At 41.2% G+C, this 23176-nt stretch overlaps 1 protein-coding gene across 1 annotated transcript in view; it reads right to left on the reverse strand.

Moving 5' to 3' along the window:
- RASGRP3 (RAS guanyl releasing protein 3) overlaps positions 1 to 23176 on the reverse strand; it is a 63885-nt gene that overhangs the window by 31008 nt on the left and 9701 nt on the right. The window contains exons 2-3 of the mRNA XM_063328791.1: positions 9358 to 9455; positions 986 to 1176 (exon numbers count right to left, since the gene is read on the reverse strand). Of these exons, the coding sequence (XP_063184861.1) occupies positions 986 to 1055 (70 nt within the window). The 5' untranslated portion in view covers positions 1056 to 1176; positions 9358 to 9455. The remainder of the gene's footprint in view (positions 1 to 985; positions 1177 to 9357; positions 9456 to 23176) is intronic.

Consider the following 23176-nt stretch of genomic DNA (forward strand, 5'->3'; position numbering starts at 1 on the left):
AACTGCATTCCCTGGCAGGCTGTCTGACCACCAGTGTTCCTCAACATCTGCAATCTACACTGTTCTGTCTGTTACTCCTTTAAAGGACAGTAGTCGATATGCATCTATGAAACGGGAATGACGCATGGACTACACTTGTCAAGAGTGTACACAAGGAAGAGAGGCATGACTTCCAACAGACAACATATATATGGGCTCTGCTACCTCTCATTAGGCATTTAGAACCACAGGTTTGATGGAGGTTTACAAACATGGATATATGAGGATGCACTATGCTCAGTAGCAAGATCTTCCCCTCTAATTATTTAATCTCTCTCATCTTTAGATACTTGTTTCTCTCCACATGGGGAAAAAACCCCAAAACTCAAATTCAAATCAAAAGTTGTCCTGCATTTGAAGAGAATCTAAATGTAGCTTTGTGAATTAAGGTCCCATTTCAAAGCATTTAAGCCCATCCATGAACTCATCTGACCTCAATGTGACAAATGTCATGATTAATGCTGTTATGGATCAAGGTCTATTTCATCACTTCTCTCCCTCAGACCTGGTACATCACATTTTAATAGGAGTAAAAAGATTACATGAGCCTTAAGTCATCTTATTGCCAATTATTGCACAATGATTTGGAAAACCTTTCAAAAAAATAACCAGTCAGAAAGGCAGCTGTGTAACCACTCAAGACATAGATCAATGCCAGAAATAACTCCTTGAAAAATTCAACTAAACAATTCTCTTGGTGAAGGCCAGCACTTTAAAAACTACTATACCCTCCATTATGCATCATCTGTATTAAGAAAATTTAATACAGTGTGCATATGATTAAAATTCTGGCCTGTGTGATTCTGTGTCAAAAGGAAACATGGAAAATTTTACAGAACAGAAACATTGTTTGCCAGGGGAAAGACTGGCTAAATCAAAGAACAGCAGGGGTTATATTACAAGATGAATTTCAAGAACAGCTAAGTAACATATTGAAAAAGCGTACCAAACATTTCAATACAAGCATTCAAAAGCTCATCTAATGCTGCAGCCTTCCCAAGATTGTTTGACCCCATTGTCCTTTAATCGTTGTCAAAAAATAAGAGACATTTTCACCAAGTAGAAGGATGCTTCTTCAGTTGCACAGCTTTTTCACTTTATCGTTGGTTGCATTCCTAGCTGGACTTCAAGGAAAATCTGAAGAAAGTAAAAGAAATCATAATTATATGATTATATGGAAGACTTATCAGGATGCAATGTTTACAGTTCAACTCATCTTTTCCATAAACTGTTTTTTCCCAACATGATACAAAGCTCATGAAAGACTGCCGTAAGATTTCCCTACGTTCCAGCTTGTGTTTTCAAGTGTTGTCCAACTGTTTGTCCCCTAGCACAAAATAAACCCATAGCAAGGGTCATAGAACAGAAACCAGATGGTAAATGAGGGCATGTATGTACAATGACGCACATTTTGTTCAGGTCATTTTATTTACACTTGATAAGTCACTTTTTGTTAATAACCCTGCTTTTATGTTTTTAAGCATAACCATTTTTTTCCCCTAATGTTACCAGTTCATGTAATGGTCTTAATTGGAACAGACTCCATAAAATGTTTAATGAAGTTGATAGCAAACATTAAACTAGGAGGCGATTTTTCAAAGAACCTTAATATCAGTCCCTACAGCTTTTTAAAATAAATCTTCCCACGGTAGCTGAACATTCACAGAAAGCTGAACACACACAGAAACTTCTAAATTGTACCATACATCTACTATGCATTTAAGTACCAACTATGCATTTACCTGAAAGATGCACAAAATACTGTTACAAATTTTCAGAATTAATTTTACAGGTTTTATTTAAAGAAGAGAAGAAATCAGTATTTTATGGTTTATCTGTGACTAAGCTCCACCATGACCTGACCATAATAAGTGTTTGAAATGTGGCAAACAGTTACAAAGTACATCCAGCAACTTTTCTAGAAAAAAAAAACAAAAACAGAGAGTAGAGCTAAAACAGTCCTTAAAGCAAAACAATGCAGGAATTTGGGAAATTTCTTTTCCAAAGTTGTTGCACAAAACAACTTTTTAACATTGGTCATGCAAAGCACTGATGAACTATATAAATGCTTTAATTCACTCACAAATATCAAGTTGTTCAAACATACCATATCACAGACCTTGTACTGCAAGTTGAGTCCTGGTGGAACTGGCATCCTTCACCCTTTTTACTAACCCACCCTAACCCCCTCCCAAATGCCACTGTTTCAAGGAGTGCTCTGAGCTAGGTCCCTGTGAGCTTGCAGCCCTGCAGACATCACCATAGTCCAGCCACCAGGCAGTGGCAGCTTTGCTGGCCCTGCTGGTGCCACCTCAGCCAGCCAGCTCACACCCATGGCATGGGCAGGTGTGCTGCTTCCTCAGCAATAGGCAGGGCCAATGTATCCTGACACAACTCCCACTTCCCAGAAAGAGGAGAAAACGCTGCTCATTCAGGCTACGTCTGCACTACTGAACTGACCATGTCCAGTCTGGCCCCCAGGTGTTGAGGCCAACTAGAAGAGGTTGGACTCTATCTACATTAGTGAAGTCTCTCAACCTCCCAAACAGAGTTGGCACATGCAAGCTGTTGCTGGCCTATGCTAGCTCCCACCTGCACCTCAGATCCACTTAGAAGACCACTGACTGGTCAGAGACCATCTAGCAGCACATTACCTTGCACCCCAGGGCCTCCTGGAAAGGTGTCCTGCATTGGATACTTCTCTACAGACACAGCTTCAGAGTCTTGAGGGGCTCAAGCTGCTCTAAGCATGCAGCAGTGTTTTGCTTGCAAGACCTTCAAAATATACCATTCAGCCAAAGATGCTATTATTTTTAGATGGGTTCCTACAGCCAGGTTCTTTCTGGTCCCATCCAACAATGGATTTAGACATGACACACTTTTCCCTGAAGCTGAGAGAAGGATGCTGCAGGAAATAAGCACAGCTCGTCGAGCAGGGAGTTTCCACAAGTCAGTGCTCAAGGGATGCTGCAGCAGCCCAGGTCAGCCAACAAGAAATATGAGCAGACCAGTGCGACCATTCAATCCTGCTTTGCCAGTGCCTTCCTCCTAGCCAGAAGGAGGCAACAGTATAAAGGCAGCCATATAGTAATTAACAAGTAATTCTCTGTGTAAAATTGCAGGATGTTTTTTTTAATTATATGACAACTACTTAACTAGTAGATACCTAGATTGTGATGTTACAGTACCATCCCTCCAAAGGGTTTTATTTCCATAATGCTTCTAAAAGAAGAATAAAACACTTCCACTGGAGGAAGAACTGGCTCGCTGGGGCTAAGCCACACACCCACAGCTGAGCCAAAACCTGATATCACATCTCTTGACTGCGGACTCCAACAACCACAACCATTACATCATTATTTGTGTGATTAAGCACCGCTGTTCTACTAGAACAATAAACCTCTTATCTATATCATGCCGCAATGGTATCCAACCACACCAACACCTCTAGAGATGGACGAGTAAAACACAACTATAAATTTCATCTACATAAATTAAATAAATTGTATTTTGGTAGTCAATGGCTCAACACATGAGAAGCACAAAAAAATCATACAAGTAATAATACATGTATATAATGTATATACATACATGTATAAAAATGGGTATATATAAAAGTGTGTAATATATATATAACACATATATATAATACATGTAAAGAATTAAAAACTTTGAAATAAGTGGTTACTATCAAAAAACTGATTGCCAAAGGTGCAGTTGGACTTCCAAATAAAGACAACCTAGAGAATCTCTGACCCCAGGTGCTTCCTAATGTAACTCTGAGACAAGTCATTGCCATCCAGCTGTTTCAGGAGGATTCAGGAAAGCTGGATAAGAAAAACAGAGCTCACTCAATGAGATCACATAATGAATGATTGATTGCACACAGTGAAACTAAAAAAAAAAATACATTTTTGCTTTATAATGGAATTATAAATCCTATCGATTAGGAGGTTAACTGTGGTTAACAGAAGCTATTAAGGACACAGGAGGCACACAATCCTCCACAGCTACCCATTCCCATTTCTTAATCAGGTCTCTTGAAATGACAGACTCCACTATGAGTCCAGCTGGGAACCTGCCACGTGCTGGTAAGGGACTTCAGGGCAATAGTCAGGAACAGGTGAAGGATCGTAGGAAAATGATGAATATAAGCCTTAGTGTTCCCTCAAAGCCTACAGCTTTCCCTAAAGGACCCCTTTCATTTAGGTAATAGATACAACCATAATATTCCTATGAACCAAGTCATGGTATCAGGCATGCCATGCTTTATTTAATGAAATATTACCATTACAGGATGCGTACTTCCTACTTATGGAGAAAGCAGAAAAATCTACAACGATGTGCCTCGAGGGCAGAAGTTTGTGATGGGCTGAACTACAAGACATTGAGTTCCTTCCAAATCTTGCTGTCACCCCGACCACCACATGCCCACAGACAGTTACTTTAAGCTTTCCTTAGCACTCTTCATGCAGTGTAATTGCATTTTGTATTCAACATTTTGTAAGTCTTGAGATGGTGCTATTGTGGACTGTCTTGATAGATGTATTTAAAACAAGTGTGTAGGCTGTGAGCTCCTCAGACAGATGTGGTCAGGTGTAATACATTAGTTTTTAAAAGAAACAGGATACCCTGCCAGTAGACTTGTGGTCTTATGCAAAAGCACCAAATGGTGTGAACAGAGTGGGCAGCAGGCAGTCAAGTTTTAAATGTTGACTACTGCCATTAGTAAAACCAAAAGACATCACTTTTACTGCTTGAGGCTACTAAGGGGAGGTCCACACCTACAAGTTACAGAAGTTTAACTAATATTAAAATGTCAAGCCAGCACAAATCCCTGTGTGGGCACTCTCACATGGATTTCAAGCAAGTTATATTGGTTACAGGTGCAAGCTAAACCAATAAGTCAGGTTTAAATAGGCTTAAATTTGACATACAGAGTAATATTTATTTAGCTAAATGAAATTTAAACAGCTTTTTAGGCAAGCCAAAGTAAACATATATGTAGCATTTTCCCCATTAATTACAAGTGGGTTATTTTCCTTCTACTTAGGGACAATAAATAGAGCCACACGCAAACAGTTCAACTCTGACACAGAGGCACCTCTATGGGTCTCAGTTTATCCATAAACTTGCCAGAGGCCTGCACACAGGAGACTCATATTCTTTACAAGATTAGGACATTCTTGGGGGTTTAAGTAAGCCAGACCTCCCCTCATCTCCCCCTCCTCCAAGCCTACACAACACATCACAGAACGCTTGCATTAAACAGCTTCCACCTGGCTGCTGGAGAAAGAATGCTAAATGTGAGCAGCTGATCAGGGAAATCGAATCAGTAGCAGTATACAGAAAAAGAAGCCCAGAAGAAATTGAGAGTCTCATGAGAGGTTTTAAGGCTAACTTCCCTTGCTACACCTCCTTCCTGTCTTGCTGGTGTCCAGGGCAAGCTCTTCAGGACAGAGTTCAACTGCTACCCTGTAAATGTAGTGGAGGCTCTCGCAATGAGGTCCTTTTCTTGTCATTAGTCTCCACACGTATTAGTGTAATTACCATAATAAGAATCCCAGCTGGGACACATAATGGCTGCACCTTTGCCTACGCAGGCGCAATTGAGACATCTGTTTGCGCTGAAGTCAACACAGGTCCTAGGCTGGCCAAATGCACGGTTCCTGAAGACTTTCCCCTCCAAGCAGTTAAATATTTCTTGTAGATGGTCAGTACTGGTTTATTTATTACAGGACACACAAGTCAATTTCTAGAAAACTGAGTGAGTGACATATGTTGTCAGATCTCTCCAGTATCTGACACATGCCGAAGCTGTACTAAGCAGGAAAGGGCAGTGATGATGGGCTGTCAGGCAGCCTCATGCCACTGCTTGTCCATGATCTCAACCATCACATGCAGCTGGATGCAGGACGGCACATCTGTCTTACCGATGACGTTTGTCATATGGAGTGAGGACACAGAACAAGGGAGATATTGTGGCAATGCTCCATGACTACAAGATACAAGCCTTGCTGGGGGCATGAGAGGAATGAAAATGAAATAAGAGAGTCTTGGGCTCATCCAATGTGACTCACCAGTATTCATTCACCTTTGCTACACACCTTCAGACAGTAGTTATGCAATAAACAGTTATGCAATAAACCACAGTAACTGTCTGCACCCTATTGCTTTGATTCACTCTTTCTGGATCAAAGGGGAACCTCAAAAGACACTAAAAAGGGGAGGGGAGGGTGGGTGGTTAGGTGTACACTACTACCTTGTATTAACAAGGGACACTGCAGAGGGGATGTCAGTGGCTCCACAGCTCTACAGACTCCGCGGGATAAGGTTTCACCTACTCCATTTCATTCGCCTATCCCAAACCAGCGTAATCTCTGTAACACTTAATTCATTGCCAATTAAATAAATATTTAACTGCTGATTTAGGTATTGGGAAGAGAAATATCAAAACACCTTTCCTCCCACTTTCCCAGGCTCAGCTTCACTCTAGGCACCTCTCCTTTCCCCTTGTTCTTGCTGGAGGTTGCACCCAGTCCCTTTGGTGAGGCAATGAGCAGCGCAGGAGGTCAGGGTCAGTACACAGCAGTTTCTCTTTGCTGCTCCTTCCTTCTCACTCTTGTCCTGTGCTCCAGCATGGGTCCCCTGTGGGCCACAGTCCCTTCAGAGGTGTACCTTCTCTGGCACGGGCTTATCCACGGGCCACAGGGAAGTACCTGCTCCAACACAGATCACCTCCTCATCTCCTGACCTCGTTATTCCCTCTGTTCTTCCCTCCTCCTCTCCATTACCTGGTTCTCTCTATGTTCCTTCCCCCTCAGCATTTTTCACCTTTTCTTAAATATGTTTTCACAGAGGCGCCGCCAACTCTGCTGATGGGCTCAGCTGTGGTCTGTGACGGGTCCCTTGCAAAGATAGCTGGAAGTGTCTGTGTCTGGCACAGGGCAGCTCCTGGCCTCCTCCCACAGAGGCCATGGCTGCAGCCCCCCTGCTGCAAAAACCTTGTCATTTACATCCAATAGAGCCTCTAAGGGATGAGCATTTGTAGCCTTAGCACAAAAGTATGCAAGTTACAAATTGTCAAAATATATTTCATTATGCTGAATTTTGAGAGAAGAGTCCACTGGGTTAAATATTTACTTTCAGGTCAACACAGGTTACCCAACTAACATAAAACGGTATTATAAACGATTTCGGGGCCTACACATCTACTCCTCTATAGGAACAGAGGCTAAATGAATAGGACCATAGGTAAGAAACCAAGTGGATACACAGATCCACTCATATACACTACACATCATGCCTTGTACAGAGCCACATCATGCCTTGTACAAGTTGATAAATCAGCATATGGGGTACAATGCATACTGACCTAAAATAAAAGAGAAGCTTACAGAAATCATGAGGAATGCTAATGGACAGTCACATGACCCAATACTTTCAGTAAGCAGAAAGTCACTTGATTAAGGCTTGAGCTGCTTAGACAGAGTTTTGTTTAGCATTCTTATCTCTTTCTGTGAAATATAAACAAGATGATTTCTGAGATAACAGAAAAAACCACCATGTTTCCTCACTTATAACCCCCCTAAAATAATGGATAACTTGATAACTGGATTTGTAAAAACAACAAAGCTTTCATTCTCAATTGCAGTTCTAGAATTTTATGGAACTGGTTATCTACCATACTTCAGCTTTGTCCCATCCACTTCTATATTTGTTTCCTCAATTTACCGTGTTGGCATTTGCCTCTGTAATGGCAACTCCAGGTAATAATGGCAGTAAAATCTGAACATACATCCTTGAGTTATTCCATGTACCATGATGATGATATCTTAGTTCCACTTTCCATGGGTCAAGGCATCACAATTGCCCAGAATGCATCAAGTTAAAAGGAAGACCTGAAGGAAGACCTTCCTTTGTCATCAAAAAGAGGAAAACTTTCAGCCATGCTCTTCAGCAGGTTTGTTGCAAAAACTGTTTTGCTATTCACAGTAAACCAAAAATAAAGTTGCAAATATCAGACATTTGATTAACATGTATGACACCAGGGGACGCAGCTTTTCTGATAATCTTTGCTCTTCAGACATGTTAGAGATCTCCAACACCAAAGTACAACCCAGACAGGAGAGGACAGCTAAAAGCAATGAGAGTTCACAAACTCTAACACAATCTTTTTTCAGAAACCAAATCAATACACTGTCAATACATCTTACAAGTTATACTACTGCCTGTAAGCCTCCAGAGAAACTCTTGGCAGCTACTTCTGCTATTCACAGAGTTGCGTACAGCTCTTTACAGTCTTTCATGAATAAGTCTGTTTTGTTAACCTAGTCACACAGGTCAAGTCAGAGTCAAAAAACACCTTATCAGCATATATTCTTGACTGGTTACACTGTTGCATGCCTTTAATGAGATTGGACCAGCCCAAAAAACCCCATTTTTTTTTAGTTATTTTAAAAAACATATTGGGAAATAATCAATCCTTCAGTTCTGAAAGACAAAGACAAAGTGCACTTATTATCATATATCTACTACAAAATATTTTAATATTTTATTATTATTTATCTTTGCCAGCTATATTCTCTTAAAGCCAAGCTAGAAAAACCACACTTATTAATTAGATTACTAAGAAATCCTAGGCCCTACTTACCTAGACCTTCTGATATGTTCAGCTATATTTTCCCCCACAAAGCTTATTTTATCTAATTTTTAACTAAGCCAAAATTCTTCTATAGTAGCATAGTCCCTGGGTAGTGTCTTTTCTGAAGCTGTTAAATCCTTCCAAGAGTTATGACAGTTTTAAGAGTCAGCACTGCTTTCAGTTTCACACCACTTTTTAAGCAATTTTAAGGCAAAGAGGAACCATAACAGCCTCTGACTTGTATTAAAATTCAGTAAGTTTTGTACCGAAGTTCATGTCTGATAAACCCATGGCTTCCAAATTGATTTTCCCTTGGAAGAAGCTTTTTCACTCCATATAATTCTGTAATTCCCAGTTATTTCCCACTGTAGACTAACTGCTCATGGCACACCGCTGGCAGACAGGCACATTGCAAACATCCATGCCACACACTACAATGACGCCACAGGAATTACAAACATGTCTGGAACTTCTCAAGCACATCAAACTCGACTCGCTTGTGCTGGTAACCCAAACAGTAGAGATTATAGCTATGTGTCCCCAAAAGTAAGTTGTTAAAACACATTCCCTCTTCCCCTTTCCATCTCTGCAGCTACATTGTACCAAGACAAGATAAAATTATTATCTGCAGTCACAGATACCAGTGAAGGAAGACTTCAACACCTCCTACCTACCTGCTATCATTTCCAGCATCGATGACCATATCTGCTTTCTCACTCTTCCTTGTTTCCAGCATTCCCCAAGCTGAAGAACAACTGCAGTCACTTTACATCTAATAAAAGCAAGGATATCACCTTGTGAAGAAGGGAGGTTAAGTGCGTGTTTATTTTATCTTCTTTGTCCCTGTTATCCCATACGTTACCTCACATCTCTCCCCACGAGACACAACCCTCCCTCTGCCCACAACCTACACCTATCCTGGCGTGAGGAGTAGCCTCCCCGTGCAGACAGCCATTTTGCTGCTGACCTTTCCTCCTGCGACTACAATCAAAACATGGGTCGGCTTCAGAAATATCTTGACCACACATTTACAGCCTGGGAAGTACTTATCAGTGCAGTAAATTGAAGGCAGCAACTGGCAAAACAATAAAGGCAGGAAGAGGCTTTCAGAGACTTAAGTAATGGGAAGCTGGATGTCTGAGATGGAACAAGACAGAGTTAAAAGGACAGAGGCGCAGGACAGAACTTTGGCTCCTTTTGCTCATTTGGCTGTTACGGTGCATTTCTAATGGAATCATCCTTTGTTTTCCCTTTGATGAATGTAGAAAATGGTTCACATGTAATTGCTATTTCCCCACAGATGTGCTAATAGGTCCCAGCCAAGGAGAGAGACCAGAACAGTTGTTAATAGCCAGTAACCCTTCTCACTCCCTGGTGGCAGCTTCCCATTCATTTGAGAGCAGTTGCTCTTTAGAGAGAATGCAAATTAAAATGGCGTGCTAGAAAACGCTGACAGACACACAGGACAGTAGGCAGACCTACTGTGCGATCCCAGGAACTCATGCAAATTGCTGTCTACTGCACACTCACATGAGTCAGGGATGCCTGCCTTGTGCAGTGCTACGGTTTGGCATCTGCAGAAGTCACCGATGACTCACAACTCCCGGGCAAGCAGGCGTGCAATAAAGCTGATAAAAACACAGCCTGGAGGTCAGGAGAAATCCAGCATCTTCCTTTGTGAAATTCTGTCAGCAGATGCCAGACATCAAACTACAAAAGCAGTTCCTTACATCGAGTTATTTACTATGAGTTTCCCTTGGGAAGATGGGTGAAAAAGTGGCAGCTTCAGATTTCTTCATGATGCAAAGAGAATATTCTAAACACAGGCACACAGTGTTTCTTAACATACCTCAGAAGTTTTTAAAATAGCAAGCCTCCATTAGAGAAGAGCAGGGAAGAGCTTATTTGCTCTTTCTAGTGTGTCTGACCAGGTTTTGTACTTTTTTTCAGAGGTAATAAAGCAACTGTCAGTCAGCTGACTAAACCTTTTTTCCTTACTAAGCAGTCTACTAAGAAACACACACTGGTTAGCACGACTGTATGAAGACACACGAAGACACACAGCAAACCTCTAAAACTGTTTACAATACAAGAAGAATTCTATAGAGTACAGGATACGAGAACAGCATCACCACAGTTGATTTCTATATTCAAGCTTTTGGAACGGAGTGAGTTTTATTAATAACCACGTACCTTCCTAACAATAAGAAAGGTTGTAGACAACAACTTAAATGTCATCTTGAAAAAGAGAGTAATGGCAACGCAGAAATATCTCATCAAAAGATTTGAAACACAAACACAAGCTCATCTGAAGAAGGTGCTATATATAAAAAAATATATAAAAATATACAGAACAGCAAGACACTTAGAAAAAAGGGAAGGAACAGTATAAAAAAATCTGTCTCAAAGGAAAAAGAAGAAAAGCATCTTACAGCTCCTGTCTTAATAAATAACACATTAAACAAGTAACTTTGATCTTTAGTTTGCTAATTTTATTTTCGTAGTTAAATATTTACTGTATGAAAGAATATTTAACACGGGACTGCAGCTACACAAATATCCCACTTCCGCAACCACAGAACAGGACAACTGGACTTCAGAGAAACAAACCTTACCAAAAACCATTGGTTAAGTTTGCAACGCTGACGTCTTAAGATACAACACCGTAACACTCTAAGCCTCATATATTTGTAGTGCAACCTGTACTTTCTGCCTAAAAGAGTAAGATCTGTAGAAAATCCCAAAATGCATACTTTGTAGAGATGCTATGCCAAAGATTTGTCATTATTTGAAAAGCAACACAAACAGTTGCTGTCGCTGTGACAATTGAGAACCAAATACTCCCCCAAGTAGCTTTCTGGCTGTGTGGATAGAACCCCTTCAGTTAGTTGGTAGTACAATGCCTTTGCAGTGTCTGGTTCAGGCCATCCCAAACACCTGATGCCCTCACGAGTAACTTGGAAGACACTAATTAAATTTATCCAAGCCTGTTTGCTTTCTATTTATAGAGGGAACTCATAACTTTTTCCTCTTTAGCATATATTTATCAAATTTAAGGAGCTTATCAGAATTTCTTGAAGAGTCTGCTTAACTCTAATAACGATTAAAAAAAATGTAACTTGTGGCTATATGGTAAAGCTAATATGAAGTGAAAAAAGTGGTCAAGTAAGGAAAATTAAAGGGTAAGGAAATTAAAGGGTGTGAGGTGTTATGAAGATCTTGATTTAGAAGCTGAGATAGAAGCTTAGGGACTTGTTTTCCCTCCCCCAGTATTTGGCATTGAAAGACTGACTGCTATTGCAGTCAGGCTTTCAAAACAGCTCACAGCTTTTCAAGCTTATTTATAGGAATGAATTACATTTCTATAAGCACTAGTATACCAGGTAACTGTGCCCAAGTCAGAATTTACGACAATTTCTGAATCAATATAGTTAAATCAGTGCAAAAATTCAAAAAGGAGCAGATTTGGAAACACAGACATGAAACAAATTGCAGAAGAGCTTTTACTTAAAATATATTAATCTGAAAACTACCTCTCTTATTTTGGTTCTGCAATGTGAGCTGCGAACTAGATCCAAAAAAAGAATTAACCACTGAAATCCTTGCTCCCTTACACTTCCAGCACCTGACTCCAAGGGTATGATTCTCAGCCTGGTTTCTTCCTTCTCACCTCCTCACCCCAGAAGGTGACTGCCTAGAGCTTTTACGCTCTTTCCGTATTTTCAATATTAAAGTCCCCAAATGCCCAACAGTGGGCTTCAAGAAGCCTACCAAGAGTCAGCAACACCAAGCAGCTCCCTGTTTAGGTCAGTCCTAAATCCTTTTGGGATCTGTACACCAGAAACTCCTCTGCCTTGCCTGTGTGAAGCATCCTCTGGTCACACCTAGCACGTCACTCCTGTACTAGATAGATGCAGCTGTGATGCCCAAGCTCTTTATCCAAGACAGTCCTTAAAGCTGTATGAGACACAGGATCAATTCTTCCCATTAGTGGAAGGATTGTAAATCTCCCACTGTCTTGGCTGAGACTACAGAGTAGATTTACCAGCCCCAAAACATCAATGAAATTCCATATTAAATGAAATAATGAAGTTTCTTTGGCCTGCAGGAGAAAGCAAGCAAGAGCATGACTGTATAATTTAAGGGGAAGAGCACTCACTCAAGAAGAGGGAAAAAAAAAAGTGAATTCTAGCTCCTGCCCCAATGCCTACTTAAGATAAAAATATACAGACTGTCATTAGGGCAGGGCCTGGAAATAAAGAGTTTTAGGAAGGGTGGCAGCTGTTCCAGGAAATATGTGTTCATGAATTTGGTAAAGCAGAGCATGAGTAAGCAAGCTAAAGTAGGCAAGACATCTTTAGCAAAGGAGATTATTATTAGTCTTTTAAGGAAGCTATTTCATGAACAGTGTGATAAGGCTGGAATGTCACGGCTATTCTGATTCGGATGACAAAAATCCCTATATATCCAGATAGTAAGTTGACTCAAGCCCTAGTTCAGCAAAGATTTTCTGATGTAATTTGCCCCACTGGTAATCAATTACATATTTGCATGAAGTCTTTTTTTCTACTTCCCACTAGTAACATCAGAAATTTCCAAACAGGCTCTGGGTTCAAACACTGGGTCACTGCAAAACAAACAGAACTTACCAAAGCGCGCCATATGAACCAGCACCAAAACTATGGATTGGGTGGACCTAAGTAAATTACGGGTTATGAATGGAAGCCTACCTGTAATAATGCTATTTCAGATTAAGGAAATTCAGTTTGGTGAGACCAGAGCTTAAGCTGGAGAAATGTTGCGTCTTTTTAGAGAATATGAAAAAGAATATAGCATCATGAGAATATATGCAACCTTGAGTCATGTGTCAAAGGCAGCCTCATCAACATGTTTAGCAAGCATGCAAATATACCCAACATAAGTCACATTCAATTTTTTTTGACCATATAATGTATGGCTTACTTAAATACTAGCCCCTAAGACTGATTTCTACATTGAAAACCATCAACCTGTTTCAGGCAAAATATACTTCAAAAGGATGGAAAATCCCTGTTCATCTGGGAGATCCTGTTCCTGCACACGCTTCCTGCACTTCAGACTCTCTCGCACAAGCCCACTGCTACTCCGAGTGGAACATCTGTTTCCACAGTAGGGGTTGAAAAGAGAGGCAGTTTTAACAGTAGCAGAAGGAGTTGTATATGGAAATGTATTGATATACACAATACGTAATATCAATATTTATTAGCTACCAGTATATTAAGCTTGGTATGACTTTTATGGTAGTCCAAAACAGTCATACTGCCAAATCACTAATATTAAACTTGTGTTAAGATGATACGGTTATTTTCTGTTTGCAGGATCTAAATATATAAAGTAACTGAACAAGAATAGCTCAGGTTTCACAAATTTGCTCAGATTATTATGCCTGGCAGGTTCTTGAGACATTGAAGTCTTCTCCCCTGGCCTGAGAAACTCCAGATCATTAGTAAAGAGAATATGCATAAATCACAGGTGGGAGAGTACAGTGTAGGGAGAGTCAAACCATTTCACCTATTTGAATGTGGTCAGAGGACACGGCAGCAAGGGGAGCAGTTATTCAGAGAAGTGAGACAGCAGGTGGCCACCAAAACAACAGAGTAATTCTCAGGGGTAATCGTATTTTCTGCTGAGCTGTAAACATCAGTCATGTGGGTATTTCCACACGCCCACACTTTGATCCTGACCCCAGACACACTTAGTGGTAAGCTGAACTTTCTGATGGGACCACTCATGAGTTCAGCTCGGCAAACACCTATGCGTTTGCAGGATTAGTCCTTGTATCCGAACTGGACTCACCAAGTCTGTTTTGTTGATATTGCCAGTGCTTGTGGCTGATATTCTTTTACCTTCATCACAAGAGAAAAGTTCTCCCCTGTCCCAGTGCCTCTAATCTGCTGGTCAGGTGGTTTTTAGATACGTTGTAGCCATAAGCAAACCTATTAATGATAAAGTACTACTGCACTGGCTATTCACATTGAGTAAAAAAAATGCAGAGAAAAGCAATTTAACAGCAAAAATCAGAAGACTTGAGAATTTGTTTCAACTTTTTTATTCAAAGACATTGAATAAAGACATTGGTGTTCCTGACTTAAAAGAGAAGGTCAACGTGAAAACATGTCTATCAAATTTAGTGGTGAAAAGTGATTATACCACAAATACATTAAAAGAAAACATTCTGTGTGAGTTGTTTAGAGAACCTATACAAATGTTCTGTAGCCAGGCTGAGACAGCTTAGGAAAAAAAGAAAACCGCACAAGTACCCCTTCAGTAATTTTAAAAGTAGTTTCCTCTCTTTATTCAGGCACATCCTGGGAGTGGCTCCTCTGTATAATGGCATTTTCAACTAGAGAGAAGGCCTGGCAAAACTGCGGTTACTCTTCAGCTAGATGTTTTGCTATAGAGCAGAAATACGCTCATTCAGAGAACTGTAAGGCTGCCCTGATCACTTCCTCTGAGTAAATGAAAAGGATTTAACAGCAAGGCTGTCAGTGATACCAGTATGCACGGAGCTTCTGCAGAGAGACAGCAATGGTCACGCTGTTACCAAATCTCCGCTACTATGTAATGAAAAAAATTCCAGGATGAACAATTTCCGTTAGGTATTGGACTTTCTGGAGATGCGTCAATGGTAAATGCAAGGGCTGAGCACTTCCCCAAAGAAAGCATGCTGAAATTTAATTCATGTACTTCATGCCTATGCAAAACTGCCTCGACTTACATGAACATAACGGAGGTGGGTATATTCAAAAAGCTGAGCACGTGTTTCTGTGAGATCAGGATATTATAAAATAATATAAGAGAGCGGTGGTACAGATGTTGTGTCTCCTGCTCAAGTGGAAAACCAGTGTGTGCCTGCAATGGTGTCCCGTGACTGGTGCTGCAGTAACAGATGTTGCAGTTGGAATTCACCAGAAAAGCCATAAAGTGAGGAGAGCCTAAAGACTGCAATACTCTTATTTCTCTAAGTACACTGTCTGTGTTTAACAGTAAGTATCCCTAGGAAAATGGGTTGGTGATAAAGATTGAAACAACTGCACCCTTGAGAATCTTGTAATGTTGATCAAGTTTTCTTTATTTTGCAGATAGAGGATTTTGAGGTCTATCCATGAGTCTTGAATTTCATTCAAAATAAGAAATAGTAATGACCAGAAGCTGTAAATTCAGTAGGGTTGTTTTCCTGAAATTTGGCAGATCCTTTATTGTATATGACCTTAATAATCAATAGTATAGTGGCACAAACCTGGGCTCTCCTCACCACATTTCTTTGAGACAATTCAGTGACCACTGTGACAATGCATTTTCAGACATATATTACCTGAAGGAGATCTCAGCACTGCAGTTATCTAATTTTCATCATGCAATCATCGCTAGTTCCCTTTTTTACTGCACTCTATTCCCAGGGATGCCTGTGTTTGCACAAGAGGCACATATAGCTGGCTTGTAATCCAGCTGATGCAGAACCATGTGGCTTTACATCAGTCTTCTGCACCAATCCTCGCACAGTGGTTGGGATAGAGATAGGGAAGAAGAAGGTACAGCAGAAATGGTCTGAGCTCCTACCTATTTTCTGGTGGATTTAGGGTTTAACTTAAGTTCAAAGCACGGTCCTTCAACAGTCCTTTCCACCTGACTGGGCAGTTTGCTTACCAGAGAATATTAATCACAAACATCAAATACAGTGTCTGTAAACGAGCACCCCGTGGCACAGTCTTACCCAAAAATGAAAAATTCCTACAATTCTGAAGAATAAGAGAGCTATTCTGGGTCAGAATAAAAAAGCAACAGTGGACCAGTTATTCTCCCTGTGCTATGTGGGATGGAGACCTGGACGGGCCTGAGGGTCCCCACTGCAGCCAAGATTCCTGGGGGGACCAGGGGCTCCTGAGCGCAAAGCCAGGCACCTCAGGGCCCCACAGGTCTGTTGCATTTGTGGCCTCATGTGCCATCTGCGTGGGAGGGCTGCAGCGTAACCACAGCCTGATAGTACTCGAGCTCTTGGTTCAAAGGCAGTCTACCTTCGTAGACACGAACAGGCAGGAAGCCAGGCAGACTTCTGGTTTTGTGAACAATTGAAACTGATTGACACTTTCCTATAAAATTTCCAGCTAACCGTCAAAGCCATAAACTATAGTTTAATAGAAAAATAAAAGTCTTTGGGGAGAAATAAACAAAGTTTCTCTTCCTTACATGAGAAATCTTTGGATCAGGATTATTCTCCCCATCTTTAAAGGAGGGACCACATGATTCACTAAACGTGTCAGTGTTTACCCTTGGTCCTGTTCTGAAATTTGGGGTTTTTTGACTTGATACACACCTTCCTCAACAGGACCTCACTGCTCTCTACCTCTGCCCCTCTTTAACCTTCCCCAAAGCACCTGGCATCCCTCAGTCTCATCACATATGAAGCTCCATCACCCATTCATTTGCTCCCATTCCTCCTAAGTCTTCCTCAAAAACACCTAATTCATCTCTATATAAATAATTGATCAAAAGTTCCTTTATATATATGCTATACTCCAATTCTTGCATTTTAAAGCAAAACTTCAGATCGTAAGAGACAAAAATTATCACATGGGCAAATCAATCTTTCATAAAGCAAAAACATAAAAAATGCAAGTATCCAAAAATAAATTTAATTAAAAAGCTGGAGATATTTAGGAGACTCGCTCCCTGTTTTTAGGAAGGATTTTTTCAATATTCACATTCTTATTATGCATTATTACCCCGAATGACTCGATTATCTCTTAATCACTGCATCTTCACTGTCTTCCTGTATTTTTCTGCTTCTACCTTTTTCTTTCCAAAAAATCTCTTCATTCGCTCCCAAAAAGTAAGCAGTCACAACAACTTTCTTCAGATCGACCACACTATTTTGAGGCAGTACCTCTGTCAGTTCATTAAATGAGTACCTTTAAGCCGAAGACTGAAATTTCTCTATACTCAACTTGCATCATTACCTATTGACTAGCTCTACAGAGAAAAGAAAATATATTCATCATAAACAATCTCTTCACACCGTCATTCGAGTAAATAAGCACCATTTTCCCTCCCCGGCTAGCATGAGGACAAAACACCATACCTGTCTTGTTCCCACAAGAGCAAAACCAAAACTATTGTTAATCACAGGTCAGAAAAATATAGGCATTCTGAGCATGAATGACTGCTTATCAATGAGGTGACAAAAATACGCCTCACCCTTAAGTGTTTTTATGAAAGTTCTAGGACGAAAGTGGCAGTTTAGAAAAAAAAATAAAAACAGGGAAAATCACTTACTGTACTTGGTTCTGCAGAGGTATTCAACACAAACATCACCCTTCCTTGTCCAGCTGCCAAGTGCTAAAGCATGAAATGAGCAGCTGTTTCCTTCAAGCCGGGGGCTGTGTGTCTTAACTAGTCACATGCCCCTCCTGATAAATCTCGCTGCTGTGCCAGGAGGTTAGAATCTGAAGATCATTATTCCCCTTATTAGAAAATCCTTTTCATAACAGCAGCCTTTGCTAAAGCATTTGACTGGAACGTGGTGCTATGTGCTCCATAACTACTTTTTTTTTTTTTTCAAATGACTAACACCAAACAGTAGATAAGCCTTAATCGACTGTAGGGGCAGCACAAATGGAAAGTTAAACATATCCCTGTTGATCGCTTCAGGTTTGTTTCTGACTTCACAATTTGCTGTGTTTAAATTTAGGAACTCAAACCATCAGCAACAGGACAATTTAATAAGCTGTGATGATCATAGCGTCTTTAAGACCAAGCAACTCTTGGTCATGCAAACAACTGGGGATTAGTTGTACTTAATGGGCAACAGCACTACCTTTTGTCTTTGGATCGTAGAGTGATGAGTGCCTTATTAATACTGGAGATCATTTTAATTTTGGTATCCAGCATTTTTACAGCACGGATTATGGGTCTGCACTGTGCCAGACATTGTCTAGTCAGATTGTGACAGCCCTTTTGAGGTGGGGACTATCAGTCTAAACAGAGAGAGAAAAATGGGAAACAAAAGCATCCTTATCCCCATGTTCCCAGATGTAGGACAAATGAAGGAGAAACACTGAAGTCAGGAAATGAACAGATTCTGATGGCATTTTCCAGGGTGATATTGAAATTCAACTGAGACTCTGTGCCTAATTCCCTTTAGCTTGGTTACATATTTAAAGCTATTTAGGCATTTAAGGACAAAGGCATACTGTTAAGGGGATTTTGAGGGTGAGATGTGAAACATAATTTTCTGAAATGCTAAATTCCCATCCCACTTATAGGATATACTGTGCTGAAACTCTGGCGGTACTTTAAATTCAAAAGACTGACAACACACAGGCAATTGCTATGCTTCAGTATAGCATGGGTTTGGTTGTGGTATTTTATTGTTTGGTAAGCAATCCAGATCTTGCAAGATTGCACAGTCTCATTGGATTATAAAGACCATTACAGGGCATTTTTCTGAAATACAACCTGCACTAATAGTACTGCAACTGAGATTTGAACAAATGTAAGGAATTGCTCAGATGGGTGCCTGTTAAAATTATTAAATTACAATAGCATATCTGGCACGTTTGTCAGGAACGGATGAAAGCCTGCAAATCACTGAAGATGAGGGCTGCAGCAAAAAAAAGGGTAGCTCAGGTTGTTTCCTCTGACCTTACCCAGCTCTTCATATTATATAAACTCGCGCATGGTTACAAAACCATGCGGCCATCAGCGCTGCCAGCACAGCCTGGAGCAGGGAAGAAACCCTCGTGCTAATTACCCGTGCCTTTGGGGGAGTCCCTCGTTTTCTGGCCATCGCAGGGCACCCGCTGCATTTCCTTGACAAGTTTTCACGGAAAACAAACAAACAAACAAAAAACACCTCACGCGTGACATGGACTCTCCCAGCCCAGCCAGACACAGGCCTACCCAGCTTGCCGGAGGGCCTCGCCGGCACCCTAGGAGGCGAAGGTGTCCCGGGAGTACCCGGTGCCGGAGCCCCGCCGAGGGGCCTGTCCGCCGGCGGCCCCAACCCCCGACCTTTCCCCGGTGACGGGGCTGGGTTTGGTGCCTCCTTTGTACCCGTCTGCCTCTGCGCCCACACCCTGGTAACGCGAGTAAACAACAAACAGGCGAGAAGGAAGCATCAGTTGAAAAGTCTCCTTCAGTTTATGGCCGGGGAGGCTCGACCCTGGTTTTCCCCGGGCCGCCTCCTTCCCCTCCCCGCGCCGGCGGCAGGGGCTGAGCCCGCGGGCGCGCGCCCCGCTGGCCGTTAGGGCCGTTAGGACCCTCACAGGAGGGCCACCGCCACGCCCTCAGCAGTCGCGCTTCTCAGGGAGTTCGCCCTGTCGGCCAGGCATTACAAAGGGCACAAGCGCGCCCGGGGTGAAAGGCGACGAGGGACGGGAGCCCCTGGGTGTCACCCGGGTTGCCAACGGCGCTCGCCGCCGGCGGTGGGGCCGAGAGGCGCTGCGGGGAGGCCCCACAGCAGCCCCCAGCGGCCTGAGGTCCCTGCTGCAGCCGCCTCAGCCCCCTCACCTCGGAAGCCTAGGGTGCGGGTTCGTGCTTCAAACGCTTGAACGTTGTTACGGTGCCAGGCCTCTCCTGTGCATTGGTAAACGGGGTAAATGCAGAGCAAGGAGGAATGCTTCTGGAACAGCACGTTAACGGCTAGGCAAACAGCGAATGTTTGCCGCACCATTTTGTCTCAGTGCGCAGTCAGGCTTGGCAACATGTCAACAAGTGGCTCCTCTTGCCCGTCCTGGGACGCTGAGTTGAGGAGGCCTCCCCAAGCTTCCTTGGGAACTTTCATCGGGCCTTTAAAGAGAGCGTCCCTGTGCATGGGGCTCTGTGACCCTGGGGCCTTCTGAGCTGCTGAGGAGGCTTTAAAAGAGGAGTAGAGGAGATTGTAAAAACTATTAATTTAAAAATGGGAAATAGGCCCATGAGGAATGAGTTCATTTAAGTTTAGGGCACTGGCGGGATGATAATTTCAAAGAAGGGCTGAGAGCTGCTCCTGCAGAACTGAGTTAGAAGCTCCTGCAGACCCTAGCCACAGGTGCCTGCTCATAGAGCTGGGTGTAAAATACAAGGTCTCCTGCAGAGAAAGAGGAAAGCACTCTCTATGCTTTGGGCATGGCCCATTGACCAAATGAGTTATCTTTGATAAATGCGATTTTGTTTCCTCTAAAAGGCATTTTCTTTTGAGATCAAGGGTAACAGAACTTTATTTACAGCGTTAAATCCTACATTTCTTTACAAACTTTGTTACAAAATCACTCCCTGCTGATACTGAAGAAACCATGATTGAAATGTGTTCGACAAGAGTCTACCACAGATGCCATTAATATTACTTTGTTCATTTCTCTGATTATGCAATATCAATTGCACTCTTTTACTTTGATATCATTGATTAAATACTGGTAGTACCTGGGCCATTTGAAATAGCACACAGAACAGAGTCATCACTCTGCACTGAATAGCTGCCTATTTTTATTTGGCAGTCATGTTCCACATAGGAATAATTTGATGATAATGACTGAATGGCAGTATTCCACAAACAACTTGGGATGCACTCCCTAAAAAGAAAAGAAGCCTTTGTACTTTCTGAAATGAGTAGACAAATAAATGATTATTTATGGGTCAGGAAAAAATGCCATAAACTGATTGCGGTTTATGCAGAAAAAAGTTTATCAGTTCCTCATGCTAAACAGACAGACTTAAGTCATGAAACAGAACAGAGAAATAATTTGGGTACAATTCCTGAAAATAAAAGTCTCAAAAATTTTGTGAAGGGTTTCTTTTTTTCCTGTTCTTTCCTTTTGTTAAGAAATACCAGCACACAAAAAAGATCAGGTAGGCAATGCAGACACAATGAATATAATGTTGTGTTCTTATATCCATCAGATGGCATCTTCTGGATGACAAAAGTTTTGCTGTTTGTTACACAACAGTATATTATCTTCTCTTTCTGTTGAGAAAACGAACTTGAGACAGGATTGAAAAGGTTACGTTTTTCTCTGTGGATGCTGATGCCTCAAATAAGAACAAAGAAATGAACATAGATTTCTCAGGCATGCTATAAGAAATACTGAACAGAAACAACAAAAAAAGAGTACAGTTAGCACTGAATTGTGATACGCATAGTTCCATGTAAGGTTAAAATTTTAATGTCAAATAGTATGGATAGCTTTCAGAAAAGTCGCAAAGAACTAAGGAATGGAACAGTTGCCCATTTTGGTTCAGTTTGACATCAGGAAGTTGTTTGCTTTTATTGATGCTGATAAAGGGATCCAGAGCCTCTCCTTACTGTAGGAGAGTCATTGTTTCATGGCTTGTTTTAAACTATTGTTTCTCTTATCTTTTGAGACATACTTGGCTATGTCTTGCTTATGTGTCATTTAATAAACTGTAGGTGCATTCATTTATAAATTGATCACTGATAAAGAGCTTATCTGTGTATCAGTGCTTTGATACTGTACAAAATTTTGGAATATAGAGTTATTTTCTGAATATGGCAATTATGGACAGCTGTTTTGTGGGTTGCCTGAAAGTCTTTTTCTGTTAATGTGTTCTTCTGGAGTTCACATAACAGGAGGTAAGATTCTCAGTGGACATAAATGTCAGGTTACACTACCTGCAAGTCTGTGCTGCTACATTTGTTTCCTAAATGGTTGCATTATGATTTGACTGCAGCCTTTTAGAAAATGAGGATTCCATAACTAATAGCTGGTCTACCTCACTGCCTCAGATATTATATAGCTTTCACTATCAGCAGAAGTGAATGAAAGCAGACCATGGAAGCCTTCACTAGACAGGATGTTTTATAAATACCTAAGTGCGATTAAAAAGTCTGCTATAAATACTCCAACAGCTCTTACACTAAGCTGCCAGCTAAAGGGCGCCTGAAGGACATAATGGAAAGGAAATTTTGCTGAAAATATTTTATATAAGCCTTTGAACCTTACATTACTTTAAATCAGTTTTTATACATCTATAGGCTATGTTAAGTTTCTAGCAATCTAAGTCAATTCCAGGTTCTTCAATATAATTCTCTAGGGGGCACAGGAGTACTGCAAATGCACTGTGTACCTCCCCTTTCACACCTAAGGGTACACCCAATAGTCTTGTTATGGTTAAGAAAGCAAGAGATGAGAAGATAAGGTATCATCAAATTAGGTCATCCTTAGGTATGACCCTTGAAATCAGTCAGTCCTTTATATCAGCAATTACGTGTCGTAGGTGGAGGCCATAGCGATGCCTAGAGTTAAGGTTGCTGGTTGCTTTCCCTTAGAAAAAAAATGATTTTGAGTGATTTTAAGTATATGAGAATATAGTGATTTAAACTGAAATTTGATATGGTGTACCTGCCTGAAATTTGGAGTTCATGAATTAAGCTAAAATATCTGATAATTCCATTCTCAGAAATAATGGAGGGAAAAAGTTGCTGTGCTCTGTTAAACATTTCTTCCAGGTGTGGCATTG

The sequence above is a fragment of the Chroicocephalus ridibundus genome, chromosome 3 (genome assembly GCF_963924245.1).
Source record: "Chroicocephalus ridibundus chromosome 3, bChrRid1.1, whole genome shotgun sequence".
In the NCBI taxonomy this organism is placed as follows: domain Eukaryota; kingdom Metazoa; phylum Chordata; class Aves; order Charadriiformes; family Laridae; genus Chroicocephalus; species Chroicocephalus ridibundus.